Source organism: Pantherophis guttatus, chromosome 3 (genome assembly GCF_059756535.1).
Source record: "Pantherophis guttatus breed Tessera chromosome 3, ASM5975653v1, whole genome shotgun sequence".
NCBI lineage: Eukaryota > Metazoa > Chordata > Lepidosauria > Squamata > Colubridae > Pantherophis > Pantherophis guttatus.
In genome coordinates, this window is record NC_142065.1 from 142,221,744 (window position 1) to 142,232,904 (window position 11,161).

The 11,161-nt window shown below is 41.5% G+C and overlaps 1 protein-coding gene across 1 annotated transcript in view; it reads left to right on the plus strand.

Moving 5' to 3' along the window:
- Window positions 1-1,860: 1,860 nt before the first annotated feature.
- The window catches only part of LOC117659668 (leukocyte elastase inhibitor-like), a 29,291-nt gene continuing 19,990 nt past the window's right edge, over window positions 1,861-11,161 (plus strand). The window contains exons 1-2 of the mRNA XM_087890738.1: window positions 1,861-2,070; window positions 10,796-10,973. Coding sequence (XP_087746864.1) covers window positions 10,806-10,973 — 168 coding nt within the window. The 5' untranslated portion in view covers window positions 1,861-2,070; window positions 10,796-10,805. The remainder of the gene's footprint in view (window positions 2,071-10,795; window positions 10,974-11,161) is intronic.

Sequence of the window (11,161 nt, forward strand, 5' to 3'; positions counted from 1 at the left end):
GCTGGCCACTGACAAGCTGAATCAAAGGAGGAAGCCAGTGGTAAAATCCAAGTTTTTTTACTACCGGTTCTGTGGGCGTGGCTTGGTGGGCGTGTTGTGGCTTGGTGGGCATGGCAGCGGAAGGATATTGCAAAATCTTCATTCCCACCCCACTCTGAGGCCAGCCAGAGGAGGTATTTGCCGGTTCTCCGAACTGCTCAAAATTTATGCTACCGGTTTTCCAGAACCTGTCAGAACCTGCTGGATTTCACCCCTGGAGGAAGCCATATTTCCTTAACCAGCACTTTGGTGGCTCAGTGGTTAGAATTCAGTATTACAGGCTGACTTTGTCCACTGCCAGGAGTTCGATCCTGACTGACTTAAGGTTAACTCAGTCTTCCATACTTCCAAAGTCAATAAAATGAGGAATCAGATTGCTGGGGGTAATATGCTGACTTTGTAAACTGCTTAGAGAGTGTATGAAGCAGTATATACTGTAAGTCTAAGTGCTATTGCTATTAACAATCACATGATTCACTTAACAATTGCAGCAATTCGTTTAACAACCTGGGAAAGGAGGATATAAATAAAATGCGACTCACTTAACTGCCTTCCTTAACAGTGGAAATTCTGCACCTAATTGAGGTTGTAAGTTGCAGACTACCTACAATATATGTTGGCTTCTTCTATTGTGGACTGTATATTTATACTGTATAACTTACAGAACTGAAAAAGTTTCTTGGATGAGAAGCGAAACATCTTCAAGGAAAAACAAAGCTCAGTTGCCTTTTGAAAAAGCACCTTTGGGGCATACTAAGAATATTATGGGATGCTGTGTATGTTATATGCTACATATTAGAGTTATGGAGCATGTATTAGAGTTATGGAGCATGTGTGCTCCATCAGAGATATGTCAAATGAAACCAATGAACCAATGAAAGAACTCACTCCAAACATAATGTTTGAATTGTATATCAAGTGATTCTCTATCTTTCTGAGCTGCTCCTCTCTTGGATGAGGTGCCCTCTTCGCTTGCATATATTAATAAAGAGTATAGACTATCTTACTGGCTTAGGTTCTGTTTGTGCCAGGCACACCATGCTAATGGATCTGCTGACATTTACAGCTAATATGTGTGCATGTGCTGTTACTTGTGTACATGCATCTGAGCATAAACAAAATATTCATTCAAATGCAACTGAGAGTGTGAAGACCAACATTGTCTCTGTACAAAGGAGTCAAACTTTAGCCAAGATGAAATCTTCCTGCATTCCAGGAACAGATCTCAGAAATCAACCAATCCCGTACCACTTACTTGCTTAAAACTACCAGTAGCATCTATGAAGAAAAAATACATTTTTATTTATTAATGTGAGTAGCATATTTTCCATAAACTCTATTATTTCATTTTAAATGCATCCAGAAGACTAACTTCCAAGATTATTGGGGAAATCATTTTAAACTGCAAAAGGGTTTTTAAAAGGAATTTGGAATGTTGCAAATCAGATTAGTGGCCTCTTCTAACCTCCTATCAAAATTAGAAACACAGAGACCAAGAAGACAAAGGATGCTTTGGAAAGGGCTTAGATACAGGCCTTTACAGACTCCTCGCATCCTGGACATAAACTGTTTCAACTCTTACCCTCAAAACAACGCTACAGAGCACTGCACACCAGAACAACTAGACATAAGAACATGTTGCAATGATGTATTTCTGTTTATACAGCCCCAAGGGAGATTGTGACTGTTTGAAGGGCCACTCCCAGGAAGTTTAAAGAGATAGTCATGAAATCTGCCTCTCCACTTCCAGGTTCCTCTCCTGCCCTTCCAGCCCCTTCCTTCTTCTCTAACCAATGATCTCCATCGCCCATGGAGAGGTGGAGGGTCTGGAGGCTGTTGAGTCAAACCAGGGAGGGCATTACCCTAAAAATGTTCATTTTACTTCTTCCAGGATATATTGTAGCTTTGTCAGTGTTTCTCTCCAGCCAGACCTCTCCAGTAACTGCCCTAGCAGCTCAGAACACTACCTCTTCAAGGTACAACCATTGTATGTTTCTCTCTGTCTCCTTCTAATTCCTGCAGGTGCCACAGGTGAGATTGACATAGCCCCATTTTAGGGCTGATTGACAGCTTGTTGTGGTTCCCTTGGTTGGAACGTTGTTGTGTAAATACTTAGATGTTATATATATATATATAGTAAGTTTGTCTATGTGAAAGAAGGGGAATGCTATTAAATAGTGTTTGATATTATTCATTAGTCTTTATTTATAAATTATTTAATATTAGCATTAATACTTTTTAATATTTTTTTAAATTTATTTTTTATTGGGTTTTAACAATTAAACAATTCTTATTCAACTCTTGTACATGACTGTGACCAATTTACATATCATCACACTTATGTTCTCCTATACTCTATATAATTTTACAGACTCTACTATCTGTTATTTCCTTTTTTTTCTATCTTCAATCCAATTATACCATCTCTCTCATACTACATAAAAGTCTGAATCCATCAGTCCTTTCAGTTCCAATGTCATTTTACCCATCTCAGCGCAATCTAATATCATTCTAATTATTAAATCTTCGGAGGGTATGTTTGAACTTCTCCAACATTGCGCAAATGCCAATCTTGCCACCGTTATCATATGTAGATTAATATATGTTGTTGTTTTTTTCATATTTCTTTTTCATTATTCCTAGAAGAAACAATTCTGGTTTATATTCTATCTGGAAGCCTGTTACTTCCTGTATCCAACTATGTATTTTCACCCATTTTTTTTTTTGTTTCGGAGCATAACCACCATGTGTGAAAGAAGGTACCTTGCTTTTGTCCACATTTCCAACAATTAGGGTTTTAATTTGGATATATTTTTGCCAGTCTAGAGGGTGCCAAGTACCAATGGTAAAACATTTTATATTGATTTTCTTTATATTTTGCTGGTTAATTTATAATTTTTGTTCTAAATTATTTCCCAATCCTCTACTTCGATGTTATGTCCAATATTCCTAGCCCAGGCTAGGAATAGCGCCTTTTACTATGTGTTCAGATCTGTCAAATTCTAATAAATAATTATAAATTTTGATTATTAATTTTTCATCTGGGCCAATCAATATTTTATCTAATTGTTTTGGTAGAATTTCAATGCCATATTCATGTTTATCTTTTATATAATTTGATTTTAATTGTAGATAAAGGCACCAATCTATATTTATTTCCTGTTCTTCCAATTCTTGCCTACTTTTTAGATTCCCCTGGTTATCTAAAATTTTGCTGTATTTTACCATTTTACTTAAATTCAGTGTGTTAGGATGGATCATTGCTTCTATCGTCGAAACTCAATTAGGGATTTTCATGTAATTTTTTTTTTTAATTTCATGCCATGTTTGCATTAAAGCTTCTCGTATTTTATGTTGAAAAAAATTTGAATGAGATTTGTTCTCTCTGTCCTATAGGAAGGCATGCCATCCTTTTTTAAAATCATGTCCTTCCAAAGTGAGTAATCTTTTATTTCTCAAATTGATCCATTCTTTAATCCAAACTAGAGTTGCTGCCTGATAATAAAGTTACCAGTCTAGGAGCCCTAAGCCACCTCTGCTTCTACTGTCCTGAAGGTCTGATAATTTTATTCTTGCTTTTTTCTTCGCCCATATAAATTTTGTTGCAATTTGATTCAGTTCTATAAAAAAAAATCTTATCTAATTTTATGGGAATGGTTTGGAAAAAATATAACGATTTTGGAAGAATATTCATTTTAATCATTGCAATCCGACCCAGTAAGGATAGATTTAATGCCCCTCATCTTTCCAAATCAATTTTAATTTGTTGCATACGCTTTATGTAGTTGTCTTATTTGATTGAAGAGCACCTCGCTGTCAGCCAAATTCCTAGGTATTTAACTTTTCTCATATTCTGTAATCCTAATTTCCCTTCTAATTCTCTTTCCTGTTGTATTGTTAAATTTTTGACTATCATTTTTATATTTGTCTTGTTAATTTTAAGGCCCACTACTTTCCCATATTTTTCTATTTCCTGTAATAATATTGGTCCTGTTTCCTTTGGGTCTTCCAAAAAAAATACCAAATCATCCGCAAATGCCATTAATTTATATTCTTCCATTCTAATTTGGTTCCCTTAATCTCTGGGTTTGCTCTAATTTTCATCAATAGCAACTCTAAAGTCAAAATAAAAAGCAGAGATGACAGTGGGCATCCCTGGTGGACTCCTTTCTTTATTTTGAATGTTTTTGTAATATCTCCATTTATTATGTTTGCTTTTTGAGACAAATAAATTGCTTCAATCATTTGTTCAAATTTGTCGGCGAATTTCATTTCTCTAATTTGGTTAATCATATATTTCCAATTTAAATTATCAAATGCTTTTTGTGCATCCAGAAAAACAAGGGCAATTTGTTTCTCTGGATTCCCCTTGTAATATGTTCAATACTATTCTTGTCTTATCTCTAATTTGTCTAGATGGCATGCAGCGAAGAGAGGGTTGACGGGTTTTCTACATAAATTTTTAATGAAATTTTTAAGGGGTGGGAATAATGATTTTTTAAGGGGAACCGGGAGGAAGACCAAGGGGTTTGGGGGGACGAACCCACTAGGGTCAGAGCCAAGCCCGGCACAGGGGGACGGTTTGGAGGGTGCAGGTCGAGGGATTGGGGAGGGGCTGGAGGACTATCCGGAGGAGGAATTTTCCATCAGCACGGTGAATGGGAGGGGCAGATATGGCGGGAGCAGGGGACCATATCATGTGTTGGGGGCTCGCACTTGCTATCTGAGAGCAATTGCTTGCCCCGGTCCCCCAGGCTCCACTCGGACACTAGGTGGCTTAGATACTCAGGATCTGGGCCTTTGGCTGATGCTGTGCAACACCAGGTCCGTGGTAAATAAGGCCCCCCCTCATTCACGATCTTATTCAAGAGGGAGGAGCGGACCTGGCAGGTATTACGGAGACCTGGTTGGGCCCGGAGGGCGGCGTCCCTCTGGTCGAAATGTGCCCACCAGGCTTCAGAGCATTCCATCAGCCGAGGGCCCAGGGGAGGGGAGGGGGGTGGCGGTTATTATTAATGAGGATCTGGGTCCGAGGGAGACCACTGTGCCTCAGATAGCCGGATGTGAGTCCCTCCTTGTGAGGTGGGGTCATGGGGTTCAGATGGGCTTGTTGCTTACGTATCTGGCTCCCTGCCACGTGGCAGCAGCCCTACCTGAGCTACTCGATGTGATAGCCACGGTGGCAGTAGATACACCCAGGCTTTTAGTCATGGGTGATTTCAACTTGCCATCCACTGGTGAAACGTCTGAGGTGGCTCGGGAGTTCATGGCTTCCATGACGGCCATGGACCTGACCCAGTTAGTTCATGGCCCTACTCACAGGGGAGGTCACACTCTGGACCTGATTTTTGTCTCTGGCCAGTGGTTGAGTGGTCTTGTTATTGGGGATATAGATATGGAACCCTTGTCATGGACAGACCACTCACTCCTTCGCCTGGATCTTTGAACCGCTGCCCCCCGCCGCAGGGAGGCGGATCCAATTAGATGGATCCGCCCCAGGCGCCTGATGGATCCTGAGAGGTTCCAGATGGAGCTTGGGCCATTTCCTGAGGTTCTAGCACATGACTCGGCCGAGGACCTGGTAGCCGCCTGGGATCGGGCGGCTTGTGGGGCCTTGGACTGAGTCGTGCCTTTGCGGCCTCTGACCCGGTGCCGATCCCGTGCGGCTCCTTGGTTCACCAAGGAGCTGAGGGAAATGAAGCACCGGAAAAGACGCCTGGAGAGCGGTTGGAGGGCCAGTCTCGCTGAGTCTGATCGAACACTGGTAAGGTCACATATTAAGACCTACCTAGTGGCGATAAAGACGGCAAAGTTTAATTACTTTTCCGCCTCTATTGCGTCATCAGGGAATCGTCCGGCCGCCCTGTTTAGGGTGACCCACTCCCTGATCCATCCGGGAGTGCGGGAGGATCCCTTGGAAGCCAGGGCGGAGGATTTTGGACAATACCTGTATGACAAAATCACTCAGATCCGGCGGGATTTGGACTCTGACTGGGTAGATCAGGGCAGAGTGACGAGGAATAGTCTTGAGAATGTTATCTGGGAGGAGTTTGACGCTGTGACTCCCGATGATGTGGACAGGATTTTGGGGAGACTTAGTGCGGCCACATGTTTACTGGACCCGTGTCCCTCCTGGTTGGTACTGGCTTCCCGGGAGGTTACACGAGGCTGGCTCCAGGGTGTTATCAACGCTTCGCTGAGTGAGGGCCACTTTCCCGCTGCCTTGAAAGAGGCGGTGGTGAGGCCTCTCCTCAAGAAGCCATCCCTGGATCCGGCAATATTGGCCAACTATCGTCCTGTCTCCAACCTTCACTTTATGGCGAAGGTTGTTGAGAGTGTGGTCGCACGACAGTTCCCACAATTCCTGGAGGAAACATCTTATCTAGATCCGTTCCAGTCGGGTTTCAGGTCTGGGCATAGCACGGAAACGGCATTGGTCGCATTGGTTGATGATCTCTGGAGGGCTCGGGACAGGGGTTGCTCCTCTGTTCTGGTCCTGTTAGATCTCTCAGTGGCTTTTGATACCATCGACCATGGTATCATGCTGCACTGGCTGGAAGAGTTGGGGGTGGGAGGCACCGTGTTGCGGTGGTTCTCCTCCTTTCTCTCCGACCGGTCGCAGTTTATTTTGGCAGGGGGGCAGAGGTCGACCTTGAAGCCTCTTATCTGTGGAGTGCCGCAGGGATCGGTCCTCGTGCCCCTTCTGTTCAACATTTATGTAAAGCCACTGGGTGAGATCATCCGTGGCTTTGGGGTGAGATACCACCAGTACGCTGATGACACCCAGCTGTACATCTCCACCCCAGGCCACCCCAATGATGCCCTTGAAGTGATGTCCCAGTGCCTGGAGGCTGTGTGGATCTGGATGAGGAGGAACAGGCTCAAGCTCAACCCTTCCAAGACTGAGTGGCTGTGGCTCCCGGCATCCCGATATAGTCATTTGACTCCATCACTGACTATTGGGGGAGAGTCTTTGGCCCCCACAGAAGGGGCTCGCAATCTGGGAGTCCTCCTGGATAGGCAGCTGTCCTTGGAGGAACATCTGACAGCTGTAACCAGGGGGACCTTTTGTCAGGTTCGCCTGATTCGCCAGTTGCGGCCCTTTCTTGATCGGGATTCCCTGTGCACAGTCACTCATGCCCTCGTCACCTCTCGCCTTGACTACTGCAACGCTCTCTACATGGGGCTCCCCTTGAAGAGCACCCGGAGGCTCCAACTGGTCCAGAATGCAGCAGCGCGGGTAGTGATGGGAGCAACATGGCACTCCCATGTAACACCGCTCCTGCGTGAGCTGCACTGGCTCCCAGTGGTCTTCCGGATGCGCTTCAAGGTGCTGGTTATCACCTTTAAAGCGCTCCATGGCATCGGGCCTAGCTATCTTCGAGACCGCCTGCTGCTACCAACGACCTCCCATCGTCCTGTGCGCTCCCACAGAGAGGGCCTCCTCAGGGTGCCATCAGCCAATCAATGCAGGCTGGTGACCCCCAGGGGGAGGGCCTTCTCTGTGGGGGCACCTACCCTCTGGAATCAGTTGCCCCCAGAGATAAGGAGAATTCAAGACCTTAGCGCCTTCCGCTGTGCCCTTAAAACCCACTTTTTCCAGCAAGCCGGGCTGGCTTAAGAAGAAATTTTAAATGTTTTAATTGGTTTGTATTTTTAATTTTGGGCCAAATTTATATAGATTTTAATTGTTTTTAATATTTGTATTTCATGTTTTTTAATTCTGGCTGTACACTGCCCTGAGTCCTCAGGGAGAAGGGCGGTATATAAATTTAAAATAAAAAAAAAAACCCATTTTGGTCAGAGTAAATAATCTCATTCAGTATTTTTTTTCATCCTTACTGCTATGACAGCCATAAAAATCTTGTAGTCTGCATTCAGAAGTAAAATTGGCCTGTAGTTTTGAATTTGATTTGGGTCAGTACCTTCTTTCATAATCACTGTGATATATGCTTCTCTCCAGTGGTGGGTTGCTCCTGGTTCGCACCGGTTCGCAACCGGTAGTAAAAATTTGTAGTAGTTCCAAGAACTGGTAATAACATTGACTGGCCATGCCCCCAAACCGGTCCCTGCCACTTGCTTACCCCACCCACCTCATCAGAGGCTTTTTTTTAACTTTTAAAAGCATTTTTTCTACAACCTCTTTGGCCAAAAAAATGCTTTTAAAAGTAAAAACAAAAGCCTCTGATGATATCGCGGCTCAGCTGGGATCATCAGAGGCTTTTCAAAGCATTTTTTCTGCAATATTTTTGGCTGAAGAGGTGGTAAAAAAAATGCTTTGAAAAGCCTCTGATAATCCCAGCTGAGTTGCCTGATCGGCACAGGCCTTTCAAAGCATTGTTTTCTGCAACCTCTTCGGCCAAAGAGGTGGTAAAAAAATGCTTTGAAAAGCCTCTGATGATCCCAGCTGAGTTGCCTGATAGGCAGAGGCTTTTCAAAGCATTGTTTTCTGCAACCTCTTAAGGTTGTAGAAAAAATGCTTTTAAAAGTAAAAAAAAAATAGCCACGCCCACCCAGTCACATCACCCCCCACCAAGCCATGCCCACAAAATAAACCATGCCCACAGAACTGGTAGTAAAACAATTTAGAACCCACCCCTGCTTCTCTCCATGAAACAGGAATTTTTGCTTCTAACAGGACCTCGTTATACAGTTCTAAAAGAATGGGTTCTAATAGCTCCCCCATGTTTTTGTAAAATTCTCCTGGTAAACCATCTGAGAAACTGAGAAATCCACATACAATAGAGCATTGGGAAACTAAACTAAAAGAACAAAAAAAAAAGTTAAAGCAGAGGAAGTATCTTAAGTGAACTAGAAACTAGATTGTTATATTGTTACATTATAATCTGTGATTAACATTTTGGCAATAGGATATTTTCTGAATAATGATGTGCCTGCAATTTTTGTGATAAAACTGTATTTACAAATACACAATGAAATATTGACATAGATAGTAATTTAAGATTAGTCAGATTGTGCTGAAGGTATTACATTTAGCATAGAACTATTTATAATTAATATTTATTATAAATTAGGATATTTAAGTTAATATTAAGATCTATTTGAAGTGATATATGATTATACCATATTGTATTGTATGCCTTTATGATTGACTTACAGTTGTAAGCTTTTATAAGTTTTTGAGTAGATAACCAATGAAAATAGAAACTGAAATCTAGAGCCTAGAAAAAACAAAACGTGAAAGAAGCAAACACTAAAATATTGATAGGTAAAGGGAGAAGATATTGAGAAAGCCAAAAGTAATATAAAAGTGACCAAGCCAATAATAGACAAAGGGAAAAGGAACATAACTATAAGAAAATTAACTTAGAGGGATAAAAGAAATTATTATTAGTGATAAAAATAGTGGGTGGTAATCTGGGAAAAGATTTATAAAATTTTAGGAGAACAAAGTAACATTCTAAAAGAAATGACAAGTATCAACACTACATCGCTGATAAAAGGGAAAAAGGTGGCATCAAACCCAACGGTGGTGATGGCTTCCCCATCAACCCAGAGAACAATAGAAGGAATGCTGCCAACAGAAAAATCAAACTCCAATTTGATATCCCAGATGATGCAGACTACTCTCGTAATGATTCAGGAAACTATGATGAAACTTCAGGAGGCAATGACAAAAAACCATGGAGAATTGAAAACCGACATACATAACTTAGACAACAAAATGGATTCAATTCAAGAGGTGATACAAAGGAATGAGCAAAATATTAGGTCCGTGGAAATAAAAACTGAACAAACTGAAAAAAATTTAGAGCAGATAGACCAAGAAATGATGGCAGTAAACAAAGACTTAGAAAGCTCATTTATGCATTTGGAAATGGATCAAGCCTCTTTTTACCTGAGGTTTCAAAATGTGGCAGAAACAAAAGAAAATGACTTTTTAATTTTAAGTTAATTGCAGTTTCATCTCAATTCAGATCACATTTTTGTTCTAGACCTATTTTTTTTTGCAGTGTGGGCCTAAACAAAGACCACTTTAATGGGGGATTAAGCAAATCGTATTTCTCTGCATACCTTAAACTTTTGTCTTTAGGAATCTGTAATTATCCTTATTCAGTAGCTTTAGTTACTGTATAAGATTTGGCATCCACCTGGCTTCTCCTACCCCTCCTTCCTCACATGCAAATGAGAGCTGCCTATATAGAGCCAAGGTGGCGCAGTGGTTAGAGTGCAGTACTGCAGCTACTTCAGCTGACTGCTAGTTCAGCAGATCAGCAGATCAAATCTCACCGGCTCAAGGTTGACTCAGCCTTCCATCCTTCCGAGGTGGGTAAAATGAGGACCCAGATTGTTGGGGGCAATATGTTGTTCATGTTGTCTTTGTTGTAAGCCACCCAGAGTCCTCGGAGAGTGGGTGGCATAGAAATACGAATAATAAATAAATAAATAAATAAATAAATAAATAAATAAATAAATAAATAAATAAATACATACATACATACATACATACATACATACATACATACATACATAAATATAGAAAATGACCATGAGTGTACAGCAGTGTCCTCCTTTTCACAATCAGCAGCTGTTCTTATGGAATTATATATGACTCTGGAAGTGGGCTGTAAAGTTCCCTTATTTTTTGTTCACTAGGTTCTGTAAATCACATTCCTTAAAGCAAGTAGAATAATTGTTCAAGTAGAACGATCAAGCAGAACATGGATGGGATGCTTTGGTCATCTCATTATCTAGGCGTTAATCTGTGGTATATCATACTATATTTGTTCTCCAGGCTCGAAAACATGGGCAGCCTTTCTGCGGCAAATACCACCTTTGCCCTCAACCTCTTCAAGAAGCTTAGTGCAAATGATCCTTCCAACAACTTGTTTTTTTCTCCTTTGAGTTTGTCTTCTGCACTGCTAATGGTCTCGTTGGGTGCCAGAAATAATACAGAAGCTCAGTTATTCAAGGTATATTAAGATACATTTTATCAAAAAGAAAAAAGGGGGTTGGCTGTGAGCTGGTCCCCAAACTTGCTAGCCAATTATGAGAACATCTATTTTATTTATTTATGAAGTTTATACGATGGCCATTTTGCAATAATGCCACTGTGGGCAGCTAATCTATCATCTGCTCTAAAAAATTCCAAGTACGCCTA